The following is a 21,032-nucleotide window of genomic DNA, read 5'->3' as shown; positions in this document are numbered from 1 at the left end:
AAGAAGAAGAGGCTTCAGGCTCCAGAGAGGCCTGCGAGCAACAGGACGAGTAGAAAACCTCGGGGTCCTCGAACTCCGGGCCCGGAGGAGGAGACCCAGTCGAAGCAGCATACCCCAACCGAGGCAATTTCTTCTGAGGCGAGACAGTCGAGTGCCAAGAGGAATGCTTCGAAGAATGTCTGGATCGATGCCTGGAAGGGGATCGAGCCCGTCTGTGAGAAACTGGGTCAGACGCCTCCAAGGAGCAGATCGGACTCGATGCCGTCGATCGCAGAGGCGGAAGAGTCGGTGCCTCCCCTGACGCCGCCCAGGCTTGATAGGGTTCGGAAGAACTCATCCTGCTTCCTGCTATGCCCAGGACTGGGTGGCCCCGAAGGTGGACGCCACACTGAGTCATGGGGCGGAGTAATCGGTTCCAAGGGAGGCAGGTCACTAAACGAGGCTTTCCTCGAGGGGATGGGCTCCAAGGGAGGCATATCACTAAGGGAGGCCCTCCTCGAGGGAATTGGTTCCAAAGGAGGCACAGCACTAACGGAGGACCTCCTCGAGGATCCGAACACCGCTCGCCGCTCCTCCTCGCTGAGCAACGAGGTCGTGCGGCGAGGAGGAGGGGGCGGTCCGCCCCTCGAAGCCGAAGCTGGGAGGTCACCCTGGATGGTGGCAATCAGTCAAGGCCTCATGGTCTGCATGAGCTCCACGAACTGAGCCTCCAGAAGGGACCGCAACGAAGCCGATATGGAGGGATCCGCACCAAAAGGGGGCCCTTCCGCAAGGTCTCCGCACTTCTTCGGTGCTGCGTGCTTCTGCTTGCCAGTCTTCGGCACCTTGAGCACCACCGGTGGAACTGTAGGGGTCGATACCTGCTCCGAGGAGATGGAGGAAGGCACCGGCGCCGAAGCCGGTGCCGAAACCGGTGTGAACGATGCCGGTTTCAGGAGGCCCGAAGCAGCCGGGGAGGCAGAGGGCTTCGCTGAAGGAGTCGAAGCACCCGTCGATGTCGATGTCGAAGCTGCAGGATCCGATGAAGCTTCCATCTTGAACATGGACTCCCACAGTAGACAGCGGCACTTAAACGCTCTCGCCGTCAGAGTGGAGCAAGGCCGGCACGATTTCGGGAAGTGATCCGGTCCCAGACACTGTAAGCAGTGTTGATGAGGGTCCGTGAGCGAAATCGCGCGCTGGCACTTGCTACACTTTTTGAAACCGGTAATCGGCCGGGACATAGGCCGGAAAAGCTCCGCCGCAAGGTCGAAGGCGCGGGGCCCCAGCCACGCGGCCGACCCGGTATCGGAAGGAAAAATTTTTATTTATTTTTTTTTTTTTAAAAGAAATCAAAGAAAGAAATAAATGCACAGGAGAGCCAAAAGAACTCAACCTGCGGCAAAATAGAAAGCAAAAAAAGAGATTCAATGGGCGCAAATTGAAGATAGACTTCTCAGCTCCGCGGAAGAAAAAGAACTGAGGAGACGCGCCCGGACCATCGGGCGGGAAGGCACTGGCGCATGCGCGGTGCGGGCATCTCGAAACTTCTGAGTTTCTTCAAGCAAGACATGCTTGCAAGATGTCCGTATCGGGGCTCTGTCGGATGACATCACCCCACTAGTGAGAATACCTGTCTGCTTGTCCTGGGATAACAGTAGTACATTTTTAACTAAACTGGAGACATGTGAGTGAAGTCATCGGCAGAACCAAGAATGGACACTACCAAGTGCACTGTCATTTTCAATCTTTAGGCAGTGCCTATACCTAACACATGTTGGTGCCTTCCTGCCCAACATTGGCTCGTGGGACCATCAGTTCCATAACAAAGCTAAGAGGCCAACTAGGCGAGGTGAGCGAGTTGTGAGAATATATGTGAGAATTAATCTATGATACTGTACTGTTTGGCCATACAACAGATTATGAGTAATTGGAAAAACTGGAAGAGACTTAATTACAGTTTCTGGTGGAACTCTATATGTCACATTTATAAAATGGAAAGGACAATAGCCATACAGCAGGGGAATTTTAGAAAATTTCAGGAGATTTGGGAGCCATTAACAAAATATTGTAGTGATTGAATATTATTTTTCCCCTTAAAAATGCACATCCAGGATGGGGGGAGGGGGGAAGGATTTTTTGATTTGAGCATTAAATAAGGTATATAGGAATGGGATTTATGGTAGGTTTTTCTTGAATTTAAAGAATGTAATTGATTAGGGGGAGGGGATAAATTCTGATATGGAGTTTAATAGAATATTAAATGTTATATTTGAGTTTAAATTGCTATAAATGCTGTTACACTTATTGTAAGTTTTTTAAAAATGAATAAAGATTTTGAGAAAAAAAAAAGAGAATATATGCCTGCTGTCTTCAGAGAACACCTACTACCAGGTAAGTATCTTTGCTTTCTACAAAGACAAGCAGGCATAATATTCTCACATGTGGGACTCCAAAGCTGCCAGGGTCATGACTCTGGAGAAGGATAAGGGATTTATAAACATAAGCCCGGAGAAACTCAAGAGGGATGGAGGGAAAGTTGGTGCTCAGGAAGAGAAAAGGTTTTGCAGAACTGTTTGTCCAAACTGACCTTTTCTTCTGGAGTTGTGTTCCAAACAGTAGTGAGAAGTAAAGGTATGGACCGAGGACCAAGTGGTCACTTTGCAGATGTCCTTAATAGATGCAGAGCAGAAATAAGCCACCATTATGGGCTGTCACACAGCCTTGAAGCATCAGCCCAGCCTGAGTACACATGAAGGAGATACAGTTTGCTAGCCGTGGAGATGGTTTTCTTGGTAACAGGAACTCAGTCTGTTAGAGCAGTGTTCTTCAACCACCGGTCCATGGACCAGTGCCGGTCCACAGAAATTTCCTGCCGGTCCACAGGGCCAGCACGTGCATCAAGCCCAAAACTGTGTTCTTCAACCACCGGTCCACGGTGCGATCGATGCGGCGTTATCTTCAAGCCAGCTCCCTCTTCCTAACTGATTTAGTGCCCAAAGCTACGGGCAGTGGCTCCTATGGGTATTCTGTGCCTGAGCTGGAAGCCTTCTCTCTGACGTTGCAATGTCAGAGGGAAGGCTTCCAGATGAGGCATGGGATGTGCAAGGTGCAATTAGTACTATTATGGAGGCGGGGTCTGGGGTGGAGATTGGGTAGAGATGGGTGGGGTCTGACCCATGACTTAGCCCAGTGTTCTTCAACCACCGGTCCACGGACCGATGCTGGTCCACAGAATAATTTTTTTATTTCTGCCGGTCCATAGGTGTAAAAAGGTTGAAAAACACTGTGTTAGAGGATCCTCCTAGCTTTTTGTGATTTTGATCCTATGAGGTTTAGTCCAGTCCAGATGGTATGTCAGAGCATGCCTGAAGTCCGAAGTGTGAAAAGCTGCCTCTCCAGAAATTTTGGATGAGTTCAAAGCACTACTCTGTTGTGGTAGAATCAGACACAAGAGCCTGGTATTCACTCACACGGCATGTAGACGTGAGGGCAACGAGGAAAACAACTTTCCAAGTGAGAAGTTTGAAAAAGCAAGATATAAACAGCTGAAAGAGAGACTTCTTTAGGGCACTTAGTACTACATTAAGATTCCAAGCAACAGGTGGCGGCTTGATAGGTGGTTTTGTGTGGAACAGGCCTTTCATGAAATGGGCTACCAAGAGATGAACAGGGAGAGTGAAATGCACATATAGCACTTAAATGAACTCTAACCGAATTGGTTAGAGAGGTGGAGAAGGTAGTTTAGTATGGATGGAAGTGATAGCAGTGCTGAGTGGAGGGTTTTCTAGATGCTTCTATGACTTCAAATACTGCAGCTGAGAGGCAGAAAGTATTTACATGTTCAGTGAAAGAGACTATGCTATTAGTGCTAACAAGCGGGGGTTGGGGTGAATGAGAGATCCCTCCTGTTATCAGTAGTATTGGGAATGGTTGTAACTTCCAGGGTTTCACAGCCAAGAGCTCTAGGAGGAGGAGAAACAAAACCCGGCATGACCAAAGTGGTGCTATGAGAATCTTGATAAAGTCTGAGTAGAGTTTTCCTGATGAGAGGTATCAGAGGAAAAGCACAGAGGAATCTGATCTCCCAAAGAATGAGGAAGGCATCCAACAGTATAAAGCCTGGAACAGAATTGTGGAAGTTTGTTGTTGTAGGGGGAAGTGAAGAGGTCCATGTCTGGTGTCCCCTGTGCCAAGATTCTAGATGTGGGCCATGTAGACAGCGAGATGTACATGAAGTAAACAGCAAAGGACGGTCTAAATACTAAATCGTCAGAACAGGTAGCACTTACCTGTCTGCAAGCTGGACCATGTAAGCCTCCTCTGTTTCCTTCCGTGCTTGGAAATAGTGCTTGTGTCCAAAGTCAAATTGGTACATATGGCTGTAGAATTCCAAGCGTCAAAGTTTTAGTTTCAAACAATTTTTTGAACAGAAAAATAACACCACAACCTCATCATTAACATCCATAAATTAAATTCCCACACACCACTCCTGCCCCCTCACTCAAATAAACATTACTCCCCAACTCAACAGTATCAACACAAGAAAATTATGAAGCAAATAAAACATATATTAAAAGCATAAATACTCTAAAATTGCTTTTTCCCCAAAAGCAATAGGTACCCTGGTGTCTAAAATTCACATTTTTTCCCCAACAAGAAATCAGTGTTTATAGCTCCTCCTCTGTTTTTATTATTATTATTATATCCCTCAGGTGCAGCTATAGTTATCAACAGAATGCACCATCCAGATTGATTTGGGCCCTCAGTCACATAACCTAATCATGTGGTTCAATGACCTATATTAATGAAAGTGTCGTTCTTAAGGTGGTGCATTAAAGCTCAAAATTCCATCATTAACCTTCCCCAAGAAAAATGTGTCAAAACTAGAGAATGACAAGGGGATGGGCACCTGCAGATAACCATGGGGTAGGAATGGGGACAGAGCCTTCAGGGATGGGGACAAACTGTGAATTGTGCCCCCATGTCATTTTCTATTGAAACCAGCTTTAAACAGGCAATTAATAACTCCCAATAATAGTTTGATATCACTTCATATGCTGATCAATGAATAGCCCTTCAGAGCGGTAATAGGAAGGGAGAGCAGCATTGCCCAAAACTCACCATCAAACAAGTGTGAGCAACAAAGTCAAGATTTATGTGAATAAGAATTTTGTGATAATAGAGGGTTCCCTCAGAACTCAGGAGAGTAGAAAAAGATTTGTGATAAAGATGATTCACTTACAGCTCATCCTTATAACTAACCAGGTCTGTTACAAGGCCCACTTCAATACGTTCTTGTACTCCAGGGTCAGGCTCTGTATATATCGGCTCCATGATGAATCCATGGTTTATGCAGCCAAACTGGCATCAGAGTGTACAAAGAGATAGACAAAGAAATTGTAGGCACTGTAGTGATTTTAACAAATAATCATATTCGCTTTTTTTTTTCTCAGAATCCTTCACTGTGACGTCTCTGACCTAAGGTTCATGCATGATGCATCTTCACTACAAGCTTTTGACTTCACTACGAAAAGAAACAGGATTCCTAGAAGTATCTCACAGTAACTCCCTCTGTCATCAGGCAGGTAAGGGGCTGTCTCCCCCCTCCCTCAGGTGAGGGCTTCTTACCATTCCTAGCACATATAGCACAGTTACTTACCGTAACAGGTGTTATCCAGGGACAGCAGGCAGATATTCTTGACTGATGGGTGACGGCACCGACGGAGCCCCGGTACGGACAATTCTAGAGTGATCTCACTCTAAGAACTTTAGAAAGTTCTAGCTCGGCCGCACCGCGCACGCGCGAGTGCCTTCCCGCCCGACAGAGGCGCGCAGTCCCTCAGTTAGTATAAGCCAGCTAAGAAGCCAACCCGGGGAGGTGGGTGGGACGCAAGAATATCTGCCTGCTGTCCCTGGATAACACCTGTTACGGTAAGTAACTGTGCTTTATCCCAGGACAAGCAGGCAGCATATTCTTGACTGATGGGTGACCTCCAAGCTAACAAAAAGAGGGATGGAGGGAAGGTTGGCCATTAGGAAAACAAATTTTGTAAAACAGATTGGCCGAAGTGACCATCCCTTCTGGAGAATGCATCCAGACAATAATGAGATGTAAAAGTGTGAACTGAGGACCAAGTAGCAGCCTTGCAGATTTCCTCAATAGGAGTGGAACGGAGGAAAGCTACAGATGCTGCCATTGCTCTGACTTTATGGGCTGTGACGGAACCTTCCAGTGTCAGTCCGGTCTGAGCATAACAGAATGAAATGCACGCTGCTAGCCAATTAGACAACGTACGTTTAGAAACGGGGCGTCCCAAATTATTCGGATCAAAGGACAGAAAAAGTTGGGGAACTGATCTGTGGGGTTTCGTACGCTCCAGATAGTAAGCAAGAGCCCTTTTACAATCCAAAGTATGCAGAGCTTGTTCCCCAGAATGAGAATGAGGTTTTGGAAAGAAAACAGGTAGAACAATGGATTGGTTGAGATGAAATTCAGAAACAACCTTAGGGAGAAACTTTGGATGTGTACGCAGAACTACCTTGTCATGGTGAAAAACCGTAAAAGGTGGATCTGCAACCAGTGCATGAAGCTCACTGACTCTCCTGGCAGAGGTAAGAGCAATAAGGAAAAGTACCTTCCAAGTGAGAAATTTGAAAGAAGAGGTAGCCAAAGGTTCAAATGGAGGCTTCATTAAAGCGGAAAGAACCACATTGAGATCCCAGATAACCGGAGGGGCTTTAAGAGGTGGTTTCACATTGAAAAGCCCACGCATGAACCTGGACACCAGGGGATGAGCTGAAAGAAGTTTTCCATGGACTGGCTCATGAAAAGCTGCAATGGCACTGAGGTGGACTCTGATGGAAGAGGACTTAAGGCCAGAGTCAGACAAAGAAAGTAAATAATCCAACAACGTCTCCACTGCTAGGGAAGTGGGATCAAGATGATGAAGAAGACACCAGGAAGAAAATCTCGTCCACTTTTGATGGTAACATTGCAGAGTGGCTGGTTTCCTGGAGGCATCCAGAATGGAACGAACGGGCTGAGACAAAAGAGTATCAGTCGAAGTCAGCCCGAGAGATACCAAGCTGTCAGGTGTAGAGACTGGAGGTTGGGATGTAGAAGGGTTTCCTGCTGTTGCGTAAGCAGAGATGGAAACAGAGGAAGAAGAAAGGGTTCCCTGGAACTGAGTTGAAGTAGAAGGGAGAACCAATGTTGCCTGGGCCACCTCGGAGCAATCAGAATCATGGTGGCTCGTTCCCTCTGGAGCTTGAACAAGGTTCTCAACATGAGAGGCAGAGGAGGGAAGGCATACAGGAATAGATCCGACCAGTCGAGGAGAAAAGCATCCGCTGCCAGACGGTGCGGAGAGTAAAGTCTGGAGCAGAATAGGGGCAGCTGATGATTGTGAGGAGCTGCAAAGAGGTCTATCTGAGGAGTGCCCCATTGAGTGAAGATAGACTGCAGAGTTACAGGATCGAGTGTCCACTCGTGAGGTTGGAGAATTCTGCTGAGTTTGTCCGCTAAAGAATTCTGTGCCCCCTGAATGTATATAGCTTTCAGGAAGAGATGGTGATCTATGGCCCAAGTCCAGATCTTTTGGGCTTCCTGGCATAAAAGGCGAGAGCCTGTCCCACCCTGTTTGTTGATGTAGTACATCGCAACCTGATTGTCTGTGCACAACAGAAGGACCTGAGGAAAGAGAAGATGTTGGAAGGCCTTGAGGGCGTAAAACATCGCTCTGAGTTCCAGGAAATTGATTTGATGCTTCTTTTCCTGGGTTGTCCAAAGACCTTGAGTCTGGAACTCGTTCAAGTGAGCTCCCCATGCATACAGAGAGGCGTCGGTGGTGATGACTAGTTGATGAGGAGGTTGATGGAACAGAAGACCTCTGGATAGATTTGAGGATACCAACCACCATTGAAGAGACCGACGAAGAGATGATGTCACAGATATGTGTCGTGAGCAAGGATCCGTCGCTTGGGACCACTGAGTAGCAAGGGTCCATTGAGGAGTGCGCAGGTGAAGACGTGCGTGAGGTGTGACATGAACTGTGGATGCCATGTGCCCCAAAAGTACCATCATGTGTCTGGCTGAGATGGAAGGTAGTGAAAGCACCTGCTGACATAGAGACTGAAGGGTCTGAAGACGATTGGATGGTAGGAAAGCTCTCATTAGGAGTGTATCCAGGATCGCTCCAATGAATTGAAGTCTTTGAGTGGGGATGAGATGAGATTTGGGTAGATTGATCTCGAACCCCAGAATTCGTAGAAACTGGATGGTTTGGTTGGTGGCCAGGAAAACTGCTTGAGCGGATGTGGCTTTGATCAACCAGTCGTCCAGGTAAGGAAATACATGAAGGTGGTGAGAGCGTAGAAATGCCGCTACCACAATGAGACATTTGGTGAATACCCTTGGAGAAGAGGCTAGACCGAAGGGTAGCACCTTGTATTGGTAATGACAATGATTGATCATGAATCGGAGATATGATCTTGAGGTTACATTGATCGGTATGTGAGTGTAAGCCTCTTTGAGATCGAGGGAGCATAGCCAGTCGTTTTGATTTAGAAGAGGATAAAGGATGGCTAAAGAAAGCATTTTGAATTTTTCCTTTACCAGATGTTTGTTGAGATCGCGAAGATCTAAAATTGGTCTGAGATCTCCTGTTTTTTTGGGGACTAGGAAATAACGGGAGTAGAATCCCTGCCCTTTTTGATCTAGAGGAACCTCTTCTATAGCGTTCAGAAGGAGTAGGGATTGGACTTCCTGAATAAGGAGGGCAGATTGATGACTGTGCAAAGCAGACTCTTTTGGCAGGCTTTGAGGTGGAAGAGTCTGAAAGTTGAGAGAGTAGCCGTGGCGGATGATGTTGAGGACCCATTGGTCCGAAGTGATTACTTCCCACCGGCTGAGGAACAGAGAAAGTCGACCTTCTATAGGCTGAGGCAGGAGAGCAGGAATAGGGATACTGGCTATACTGTGGAGAATGAAGTCAAAAGGGCTGTGACTTCTGCTGAGGAGGTTGTTTCACAGATTGTTGCTGCTGCTGCTGTCTGGGAGGCTGACGTTGTTGTTGCCTCTGACGCCTGGGTTGCTGAGCAGTGGCAGGCAATGGACGAGCTGTGAAGCGGCGTTGGTAGGCCGACTGCTGTCTATATGGTTTTGGTGGAGGAGGCTTCTTTTTATTTTTAAGCAGGGTATCCCAGCGCGTCTCATGAGCAGAGAGCTTTTGTGTGGTTGAGTCCATGGAATCCCCAAAGAGCTCATCCCCTAGGCACGGGGCGTTGGCTAACCGATCTTGATGGTTAACATCAAGCTCGGATACCCGAAGCCAGGCCAAACGGCGCATAGCCACCGACATTGCTGTCGCTCTGGATGTAAGTTCAAAGGTGTCATATATGGATCTAACCATAAACTTACGTAGTTGGAAAAGAGACGACAAGCAGGTATGAAATGATTGATGCTTTCGTGAAGGAAGATACTTTTCGAAAGAAGCCATGGTGGTAAGGAGATGCTTTAAATAAAAAGAGAAATGAAAAGCATAATTACTAGCCCTATTTGCTAACATAGCATTTTGGTAGAGCCTCTTACCAAATTTATCCATGGCCCTTCCTTCTCTGCCAGGAGGGACAGATGCATATACACTGGCTCCTGAAGTCTTTTTAAGGGTGGATTCGACAAATAAGGATTCGTGTGGAAGTTGAGGTTTGTCGAATCCAGGAATGGGAATTACTTTATATAGAGAATCCAGTTTACGTGGGGCCCCTGGGACAGTTAAAGGAGTCTCTAAATTCTTATAGAAAGTTTCCCTCAAGATGTCATGAAGGGGAAGTTTCAAAAATTCCTTTGGAGGTTAGTCAAAATCAAGAGCATCCAAAAAAGCTTTAGACTTTTTGGATTCAGTCTCCAAAGGAATGGACAAGGATTCACACATCTCTTTCAAAAAACAGGAGAAAGAGGAAGTGACCTGTTTGGAGGATGGGTCAGGGACAGCCGAATCCTCCTCCTCTGAGGAACATTCGCCTTCAGAAAGAAAGGGTTCCTCTGAGTCTCCCCACAGATCAGGGTCCCTGACATGGGAAGAATGGTCCCGAGACTCAGGTGTCGACGTTTGTAAGTGTCGGGTCTTGCGCACCGACTTACCCGACCTCATCGATACCGAGTCAGGAGATGTTATCGGTCGCACCGGTGCCGAAGTCTGTACCGATTGATGGTGAGCTCTCGGCTCCGGTGCAAGGACTGGCATCGATACCAATGAGGTTAGGTGATGCGGCACCGAAACAGTGGAAGCGGGTAACACGGGTTCCACAATCGGTATCGATACGGGTTGTTCCACAACCGGTACCGATAGCTCGGTGCGGGCCGGCACCGGAAGGTTCGGTGTCATGATAGCAGGAAGGAGCCGTTCTAATTGCTCCTTAAGCTGCGCCTGAAGGATGGCCGTAATGCGGTCATCAAGGGATGGCACCGGTACCGCTTTTTTCTTCTGCGGTACCTGCGGTGCCGCTCGACGCCCCGGAGATGAGGAGCCCGATGTCGAGGGACTCACCTCTATAGGGGCGGAGCGCTTCCGCTGGCGTCTTACAGGCGGCAGGATTGGACTCACTGCACTCGAGGCCGGGAGACGTTCCAGCGGGGAAGGCTTCTTAGCCGGCTTACCTGACTGTTGAGACGCCGGTGTGGAATCACGCGGCGTCGAAGACGAGGGTGCCGACTGAATCGGTGCCGAAGCCGGAGTCGAAGGAACGGGGTCGGACATCTCGGCACCGAACAGTAATCGCTGCTGTATTTGGCGATTTTTTAAAGTCCGTTTTTTTAGAGTAGCACAGCGGGTGCAAGTAGATGCCTGATGCTCAGGACCCAAACACTGTAAGCACCAGTTGTGTGGGTCCGTGAGAGATATAGGCCTAGCACACCGCTGGCACTTTTTAAAACCCGGTTGAGGGGGCATGAAAGGAAAAACGGCTTCCGCCAAATCGAAGGCCGAGGCTTCGATGGTGGCAGAAGGCCCCGCCGGGGAAAATCAAATTAAGAAAAAGAAAAGAAAATTTTTTTTTTTTTTTTTACAAAAAAGAAAAAAGAAACCAAATAAGGCCAATTAGCCAAAAGTTTACGCGAGCGGGAAGGCAATAGAAAAAAAGTTTCAACAGCCGTTGAAAAAAACGCGTCTTCTTAGCTCCGCGGAAACTAAGAAACTGAGGGACCGCGCGCCTCTGTCGGGCGGGAAGGCACTCGCGCGTGCGCGGTGCGGCCGAGCTAGAACTTTCTAAAGTTCTTAGAGTGAGATCACTCTAGAATTGTCCGTACCGGGGCTCCGTCGGTGCCGTCACCCATCAGTCAAGAATATGCTGCCTGCTTGTCCTGGGATAATATCATTTACAGTTATGTATTGTCCTGCCAGGCCAGACATTGTTATGTTCCTGCCATGCCCTTTATATACTGTCTGCCAAACCATGCACTGTCATGCATCTTAATGAACTGACATGCTCTGTTATGTACTGTCAAGCTCTATTACTAACCGCAATGTCATACCAAACTCATAATATCACCACCCCATGCTGTATGAGGTCTTGTCCTGTCATATCCTATTAAGTAATACCATGCTTTTGAGCACTATCATGCTCCACTATAGATAGTCCTATCACGTCATGATTTAAAATGTACTGTCATGCTCCACATTACTATACCCGTTATGATTTATTATGTATGTAAACTTGTAACCTGTTCTGAGTTCTTCTGGGAGGACAGGATATAAACCAAATACATAAATAAATAACAATTTTAATTTAATTCACTACCACACTAAAGGCACAAATGCCGCTCCTACTAACAGAGATGTGCTTTAGGAGAAGGCTAAGCAGGGGCTACAGCAGAACAGATGAAAATGCTTTAATAAAAGCAACTTTAAACTATATTATTATGTTTGAATGCAGGTGACTAGCAGTGTTTACTAAGTGTGCATACTAGGCACAGCATTCTCACCCAAGAATGGGCACAGGCTTAATGAGATCTGAGAATTTTCCTAATGACACATACTTAAGGAAAAGGACTGCAAAAAATAATAATTAGGAGCATACCTTACTCTCCCACTGGAATAGTTTGAACTGAAGGAACAATTTTGAGGGGAAGAAGTTAAAAAAAAAAAAAGTATTCTATTTTTACCAGAACAAGAGGACTAGGTCATCTTCTGCAAGCCAGCAAAACCTGTTCTAAACCTAGCTTTAGAGCAGGGATCTCAAAGTCCCTCCTTGAGGGCCGCAATCCAGTCGGGTTTTCAGGATTTCCCCAATGAATATGCATTGAAAGCAGTGCATGCACATAGATCTCATGCATATTCATTGGGGAAATCCTGAAAACCCGACTGGATTCCAGCTCTCGAGAACCGGAGTTGCCCATCCCCTGCGTCTAGTCCAGGGATCTCAAAGTCCCTCCTTGAGGGCCACAATCCAGCCAGGTTTTCAGGATTTCCCCAATGAATATGCACTGAAAGCAGTGCATGCACATAGATCTCATGCATATTCATTGGGGAAATCCTGAAAACCCGACTGGATTGCGGCCCTCAAGAAGGGACTTTGAGACCCCTGATTTAGAGCAAGTTATGAATCGCAGGTCCAGTTAAAACAATATAAATCTCTGCAAGGCGACTGTGTTTCTTTCACTTTTAGTAATATGAAAGATGCAGCATGGCTTCTAGCTGATTGCATATTCAGCTTCAGCTACATTACCTCTTTTAGTTCTTCCTCACGTTCCATTTCTAACCCCTCAACCCACTTCCTTCCTCTTGCCCCTGCTGGAGAAGAGTTCCTCTTATTCCGCTTATCTCCTGGACATGGAAGGCTGGGTAGCTGCTTCTGGGTTACATACAACTCTACATAAAAGAGAAAAAGGGGAAGGAAATGTTGATGTCACAATCAGACAAAGCAGACCTGACTCATTAAAGATTGCACGATTAGTACCCTCTAGCTACATGTCACAATGGAAAAATGAATCCTTCATATGGTCTTTGTGTGGCTGCTCTGTGATATTTTTCATACACACGTATCATTATTTTCCTTTCACAAGTTAAACCCTGCACAGTTTGTGGCTACAAGAATAGTTCTTGGGTTATAGATCAAATTCCAAGAAAGGAACTGTAGTTTCATTCAGGTTTTACATTTCATTTATACTCACTCAAAGTGGTATACAGTACAGCAATCGTATATACAAAAACATATTTTAGCAGTTAATAAAATAAACATAACATTGTTTTTCACCTGTAACAGGCGTTCCATATATAGCAGGATTAATTAGGCACAGAAATGAGTGACATTATTGATGAGTGTGTGGCCCTTACCTCAAGCAGCAGTCCTCTCAGCTCAATTCTCAGGGAAGGCGAGAGGGATTGTGTGCCTAATTCTGCTATCGAAAACAGCTGTTACAAGTATGCAACTTTGCTTTTCTGTTAACAAAATGGACTGAATCAAGCGCCAGCATTCAGGGCCACTCAACAGCGCGTTCACAGATATTAATGCGAAAGTTGCTGAATTTACAAAGACAGATTGGTCAGTACAGCTCAACCAAAAGCAGTGTCTCTAACTGAAGATTACTCCAAACAGTAGTAAGAAATAAAGATATGAAACCAGGACCAATGTTCCCTCTAAGGATTGATGAGGTGTGTGCAAAAAAAAAATATGCATGAGCGACAAGTTACATACTCCACAAATTTATGAGCAGGCACGGAGGACACATTTTTAAACAAATGTAGTTTATCCTTGTACTCCTTGTGGGAGGGTTAAATACTCAAAACTTAGAAGAATAACAATTTACTTAAAGTTTTTGCTTCGCCAGCTTTCTGGTATCTTTACATACAGTGGCTTACCTAGCATATGTAGCACCCGGGGCCCATCATTTTTTGGCACCCCCCCCCCCATCTGTACGAAAAACATGATTTTTAGTAACAAGCCACATCACACATGAGTACCTAGGAAAAGGCAGCATCTTACATATTGCAGTGAGCAGTACATCAATACACCCATTGTAAAACTAAACAAGCCAGACCAGCACAGATCAATCCTACACCGTCAATCCTAACAGAAAACCATGTCTTTCGAACACACAGAACACAGAAAACACCTTCGCCTAGTATGGAATATGTCATCACAAACTAACCCCTCCCCCTTTTACAAAACTGTAGTGTGGATTTTAGCCACGGTGGTAACAGCCCTGACGCTCATAGAATTCTGAGCATCAGAGCTGCTACCACCACGGCTGGCGCTAAAAAACGCTCCACAGTTTTGTAAAAGGGGGGATAAAATAGAAATACACAGCTTCAACGCTCTAGCTCAGGGGTGCCCAAACTTTTTGGGCTTGCGAGCTACTTTAAAATGACCAAGTCAAAATGATCTACCAACAATAAAATTAAAAAACACAAAGCAACACAACGCTGAGAAAATGTTAATTATCATTCCTATTCTGGGTTTTTTTCAAAGAGGTCAAGGCAGATGACTCTATGCATTGTCACCTCAGTAACAACCATACAAAAATAGACAAATATACCCCCCTTCCTTTATATTAAATCACAATAGCAGTTTTTAGCGCAGGGAACTGAGCTAAATGCCCAGCGCTGCTCTCGACACTCATAGGCTCCCTGAGCTAAAAAACACTATTGCAGTTTAGTAAAAGGGGCCATAGTGCAAAATATAGACAGCATATATAAATTCAGACACATTTTGATCACTAGATTTAAAATAAAATCATTTTTCCTACCTTGTCTGGTGATTTCATGAGTCTCTGGTTGCACTTTCATGTTCTGACTGTGCATCCAATCTTTCTTCCCTTCTTTCATCCTATATGCTTCCTCTCCTCCTGACCTCATTCCCTCCCCCAACTTTTTCTTCCTCTCTCCCTGCCCTTTCTTTCTTTTTTCTCTCTTGATGCCCCCTTTCTTTTTTTCTGTTTCCCTTCTGTCTCCCTGCCTGCCCCCTTTCTTGCTCCCTGCCCTCCACAAAGCCACTGCTGCCACCATCGGGGGAAACAGGCCCCAAAGCCACCGCCACAACCATCGGGGGAAACAGGCCCCAAAGCCACCGCCGCGGCTGCCCCAAGCTCTCTCTGCTTCCCACCGGGCCGACCAGCAATCCCCCGACGTCAATTCTGCCGTCAGAGAGGAAGTTCCGCCCAGCCAGGCAGCGATTGGCTGGCCCGAACTTCCTCTCTGACTGCAGCCTTAGGACGGGTGCACAACCGGGGCGGACCCCCCCCCCCCTTGGTAGGACACTGAAGACATGGCAGTGGCTCCTCTCACAATCCCCACCTGCGTCGGAAGTCCGATGCAGTCGGGGATCTTGAGAGGAGCCGCCGCTGCGTCTTTCAACTTTAAAATACCCCTAAGGCAGCCGCCGCATCCTCTCACCTCCGCCCGCCCTCGAGTGAGCGACAGGAGAAAGCGTATGAGTGACGCCACTGAAAATAGTGAGCGATCGCTCATAAGAACATAAGAAGTTGCCTCCGCTGGCTCAGACCAGAGGTCCATCGCGCCCAGCAGTCCGCTCCCGCGGTGCTCCATGACCTGTAAGGTGATCCTTGTCTAAAACCCTTTATTCCCCTTTATGCTTTTATCTATATCCTTTCATAATCCTATCTCTACCTCTATCTGTATCCCTCAATCCCCATATCTTTCAGGAATTTATCCAATCCTTCTTTAAAACCCCGTAGTGTACTCTGTCCTATCACAACCTCCGGAAGCGCATTCCAGGTGCCCACCACCCTCTGAGTGAAAAAGAACTTCCTAGCATTGGTTCTAAACCTGTCCCCTTTCAATTTCTCCGAGTGCCCCCTTGTTCTTGGGGTTCCCAATAGGGTGAAGAATCTGTCCCTCTCTACCTTCTCTATGCCTTCTCTATGACAAGGAAGCCCAGCCAGAAAACAGTCAATTGCAATGAACTGGGAAGTATATCTCATCTCAGACTCAGACACAGGTTGCATATTTACTGAAAAAAGCTCACATATACATGAATTCATGAAACATGTTTTGATAAAATAAAGCACTCCTTCTACAGACAAATAATTAAGCGCCGATCTTCAATTGTGCTTTGCGGTCCCTCATTCCTGCCCTCCCTTCCGCCCCACATCCCCTCTTCCATTTCCAATATAGTAACCGAGACTCACCTTTAAACTAACCTTGTTATTGAGGCAAGAGAACAGCCCTCTCACAATGCACGAGACTCTATCTGTCTGTGTCCCTGCACATTTTAGGAACAATGAAACATAGGACTCTGTTGGGAGTTAGTTTGCATAAGTAGATGCAGCAAAGCAGACTGATTTGCATACATTACCAAAGGTGCCTGCTTCTTTTTCATCCATCCATCCATCTGCACTGGAGGCCTTTGTTTTAAATATACAGTGGAACCTTGGTTTACGAGCATAATTCGTTCCAGAAGTATGCTTGTAAACCAAATTGCTCGTATATCAAAGCAAGTTTCCCCATAGGAATGAATGGAAACTTGCTTTGATTCTTTCCACCAACCAACCCCCCCCACCCGAGGCTACCGGCGCTGCTCCAATCCCCCCTCCCTTGAGGCCACCGGTGCTGCTCCATATCCTCCCCCCCATGATCCGGCATTCCCCCCCCCCCCCCGCTCGAGTCCTCCCCTCCGCGATCCTCATGCGCTCACCTTAGAGGGAACACTGACAGGACTACTTTATGCACCTGCTTTGCATAGACAATATACTGTCCAGTAAGAGAACAGTGTTCTCCCCAGCGCTTTTCAGCCGGGTGCTCCGCCCAGCAAATTTAGATTACCGCCCGGCTGTCATCTGCCGAATCCTGCTGCCACCACTGCTTAACGCGCAGCCTGAAGAGCTGCCGAAAGACTCCCGCCGGACTTTAAACAAAACAAAACCCAGCAAGCGACTCGAACCCGGCTTCCCTCCGAAACCGGAAGTTACATCGGGGGGGGGGGGGGGTAGGGAAGAGAAGCCGGCACGGACCATTAGAGCCCTGGAGCATGCGGGAGATAGGCCAGCCACGGAGGGAAGCTTACTTGCTCTTGCTTACTTCGGGCCTTTCTCGCTGCCGGGTCCTGCCTACTTTCTGTTTCCGCGAAGGCAGGACTTGGCAACGAGAAAAGCCCGAAGTAAGCAAGAGCAGCAAGTTGTAAGCTTCCCTATGTCGCTGACCTTTGGGAGATAGGTCAGCGACGAAGGGAAACTTGCAACTTGCCTTTATCTGTAGCGAATCTGTTGGGTGTGTGAGACGGACGGGGGGGTGAATGGGAGGACAAATGCTGCTGTACCCAATTAGAGGGGGAGGGGGAAGAGAAATGCTGGTGCTTCTGCTGTACCCAATTGGGGGTGGGTTAAAAGAAATGCTGATGATGCTGCTGCTGTACCCAATAGGGGGAGGGGGAAGAGTCATGCTGCTGCACCCAATTAGGGGGGAGGGTGAAGAGAAATGCTGCTTCTGCTGTACCAAATTGGAGGGAGGAAAGAGAAATGCTGATGATACTGCTGTACCCAATGGGGGGAGGGGAAGAGAAATGCTGCTGCACCCAATTGGGAAGAGAGAGGGAAGGAGGGAGAAGGAAGATCAGGAAAAGGAGGAAAGAGATGCAAAGACCATGGGAGGGAGGGAAAGGAGATACCAGACCATGGGAGGGAGGGAAAGGAGATACCATACCATGGAGTGGAAGAGAGAGATGTCACGGCATATGGGGGGGGAAGCAGGACCGGATTAAAGGATAGGCCCAGTAGGCACAGGCCTAGAGCCTGAAATGGTCAGGGGGGGGCCCACCAGGGCTGTGCTTTGGGGACTCACCCTTGCTGGATTCGCTGGCAGCAGCAGCAGCCTCATCATCATCCCGGACGCCCCCCCAAACCCGATCCGACCCTCCTATCTCTCCCTCCTTCCCTCATCAGTGACGTGCCAGAGGGAATCACGGCAGGAGAAAGCTCTGAAGCAGCCTGCTTAGAGTAGAGCAGTGCTGTTTAGAGTCTCATGATGGGAGGGAGGGAGAGATTGGAGGGTCGTAGGGGGGGGGGGGAGAGTAGCAGTCTGCCCCGGGTGCTCGGCCTGGCGTCATGAACTTCTTCGGCTTGCAACAGCATTTACAATTCACTGCTGTTGCCAGCTTCAGGCCTTCCTCTCTGCTGGGTCCTGCCTACTTCTGTTTCTATGAAGGCAGGACCCGACAGAGAAGAAGGCCCGAAGCTGGCAACAGCAGCGAATTGTGAATGCTGCTGCCTGAAGAAGTTCATGACGCCAGGCCTTGGGTGACAGAAGGAGGAAAGGGAGCAGAGGGGGAGATACTTGCTGCACCCAACTGGAGGGAGAAAGAAGATGAGGGAGGGAATGAAACGAGATGCTAGGGATTGGAGGGAAGGAGGAAAGTATGCCAGACCAAGGGAAAAGGAAGGGGGAAAGGAAGGAGAAGATGTCAGAGCATGGAGGGGGAGGGATAGATGGAAGAAAAGGAAAGAAGTGAGATGACAGAGAATCAGGGAAGGGAAGATACCAGACTGTGGGGTGTGAAGGAAAGAAAGGAGAAGAGAGAGTTGCCAGAACATAGGGGATGGGATGTTGATAGAGAAAAATGGAGAGGTGGCAGAGCTGAAATCAATCATGTACAAAGGAGAAGAGAAGGGGCACAGGATAGACAGTTTATTGAAGGAGCATAAAAAGAGGGAAGATGCCATATGGAACGGGGAGAGGGCGGACAGTGGATGGAAGGGGCTGATGCTGTATGGAAGACAGAGCGGACAGATGCTGGCTAGAAAGAAGAGTGAAGACAAGATGATTAAAGCAGAAACAACAAAAGGTAGAAAAATATTTTTTTTTTGTTGCTTTATGTAGAATCAAGTAGTATTGTATCTATTGATTAAAGTTTATAAATAGGAAATGGAAATAAGGCAGTTTTTTGGGGCTAAACCCCTTTCCTCAGGTCAGGACAGGATACCATAACAGCAGGGGTGCCCAAATGGTCGAGCGCGATCGACCAGTAGATCGCAAAGGCAATGAGAGTCGATCGCGTTGCCTTGGCAATCCTTTTCTTCCTGCCTCCCTGAGCCAGGCCAGGCGCGTACAAGCGCCGGACTCATAAGACTTCACCTCCGACGTCAATTCTGACATCAGAGAGGAAGTTCTGGGCCAGCCAATCGCTGCCTGGCTGGCCTGGAACTTCCTCTCCGACATAAGAATTGACATCGGAGGTGAAGTCTTGTGAGTCCGGCGCTTGTACATTTCTGGTCTGGCTCGTGGAAGCAGGGAGAAATCGGCATGGTGGCTTAGGGGGTAGGGAAAGAATCGGGGAAGTGGAGAAATTGGCACGATGGCTTCGGGGGCAGGGGGAGGGAGAAAGAAAGAGAGACAGAAAGAAAAAGGGAGGGGCAGAAAGAAAAAATATTTGATTTATTGTCAGAAGAAGGAAGTGCAAACAGAGACTCATGAAATCACCAGACAAAAAGGTAGGAAAAATGATTTTATTTTCAGTTTAGTGATCAAAATGTGTCTGTTTTAAGAATTTATATCTGCTGTCTATATTTTGCACTATGGCCCCCTTTTACTAAACTGTAATAGCGGGTTTTAGCGCAGGGAGCCTATGAGCATCGAGAGCAGCGCAGGGCATTCAGTGCATCTCCCTGCTCTAAAAACCAGTATTGCGATTTAGTAAAAAGGGAGGGGTATATTTGTCTATTTTGTTCCTGAGGTGACATTGCATAGAATCGTCTGCCTTGACCTCTTTGAAAACCCGCGGAATATAAATGATAATTAACATTTTCTCTGCGTACATTGTGCTTTGTGTTTTTAAAAAAATTTTATTGTTGGTAGATCATTTTGACTTGGTCATTTTAAAAGTAGCTCGCAAGCCCAAAAAGTGTGGGCACCCCTGCTGTAGAGCCATTTCTTGTATGACTAGATGAGCTATATTTATCTTTTTTTTTTAGTTGTTTAAATTCATGCAGAAATAAATGGCTAGATTGAACCTAATGACTTCATTAATGCCTTTCCCTTTTTTAAACCTCTATACCATTTGAAAGAGGGCAAATACTTCTTAAATTTAGTAAAAATATTCTGGCACAAGTATCAAACCTTAAAAAAGGAAGTCATATTGAGCATTGGAAAATAATAATAATAATTAACTAATAAAAATAGTATACATTTAGGGCTCCTTTTACTAAGTTACGATAGTGATTTTAGTGTGCGCTTAGCGCGCGGAGGAATTGCCATGCGCGCTAGATGCTAACGCCAGCATTGAGTTGGCGCTAGTTTTCCCACGTAGCGCAGGGGTTTGCGCGCGCTAAAAATGCTAGCGCAGCTTAGTAAAAGAGGGGGTTAATTTTCCCCACCACCAAATTTCCCCATCCCGCCCCACCCACCTACTTTTTCATGCCACCCGGCTGGAAAAAATTTCTGGGGAGAACACTGGAGAACAATACTAAATGAAGTAGTTTTATTTGAAATGAATTTTTATTAAGTTTTGTGAATTGAAACGCATTCATAATACAAACAAGTGCCCCACAGACAGCCTCAAAAACACTTAAAGTACAACAGATATAAAGATCCAAGACAATTACAATATTCCAATAAAACTGGCTCAAAGAATAAAAGAAAAAGAAAAGCACATTGATTGACCTCCTCTCCTCCCCCCCCAACAAATCAGTGGAAAGTCATCTAACAAGAATGCAAAAATACAAATGTATTTCAGTAAACAGTAGAAAGTTAGCTATCGTCATTAGGGTCTTGTAAAATCATAGCTAGTTGCGCCCACCATGCTTATCTGTTAATTGTTCCAAAGTTCTCAAAGAAATCAATTTCACACGCCAATCCAACACAGTAGGTCCAACTGATTGCTTCTATTTTAAAGCAATCACACATTTTGCAGCAGCAAAACATAGCCGCTTAAAATGGGTTTGCCACCGACAACCTTTAGTATTGTGAAGTCCCAATAACCGTAGTAGTTTTAATTTAATTTTTTTTTTTTTATAATTCTTTATTCATTTTAAAACTTTCATCAAGTGTACAAAAATTGCAACACAATAACATAGATTTAACCACTTAACGTTATATCTTATAATT

The 21,032-nt window shown here is 46.6% G+C and overlaps 1 protein-coding gene across 4 annotated transcripts in view; it reads right to left on the bottom strand.

Moving 5' to 3' along the window:
• Window positions 1-21,032, bottom strand: part of LOC117366941 — a 67,974-nt gene that overhangs the window by 18,988 nt on the left and 27,954 nt on the right. For all 4 annotated transcript variants that reach the window (XM_033959005.1, XM_033959004.1, XM_033959006.1 and 1 more), the window contains 3 exons: window positions 12,706-12,848; window positions 5,225-5,343; window positions 4,272-4,361 (listed from right to left, as the gene is read on the bottom strand). In XM_033959005.1, coding sequence (XP_033814896.1) covers window positions 4,272-4,361; window positions 5,225-5,343; window positions 12,706-12,848 — 352 coding nt within the window. The remainder of the gene's footprint in view (window positions 1-4,271; window positions 4,362-5,224; window positions 5,344-12,705; window positions 12,849-21,032) is intronic.

The sequence above is a fragment of the Geotrypetes seraphini genome, chromosome 9 (assembly GCF_902459505.1).
Source record: "Geotrypetes seraphini chromosome 9, aGeoSer1.1, whole genome shotgun sequence".
In the NCBI taxonomy this organism is placed as follows: Eukaryota; Metazoa; Chordata; class Amphibia; order Gymnophiona; family Dermophiidae; genus Geotrypetes; species Geotrypetes seraphini.
Note: the sequence above shows the minus strand (reverse complement) of the source record. Positions and strands in the feature narration are given on the sequence as shown.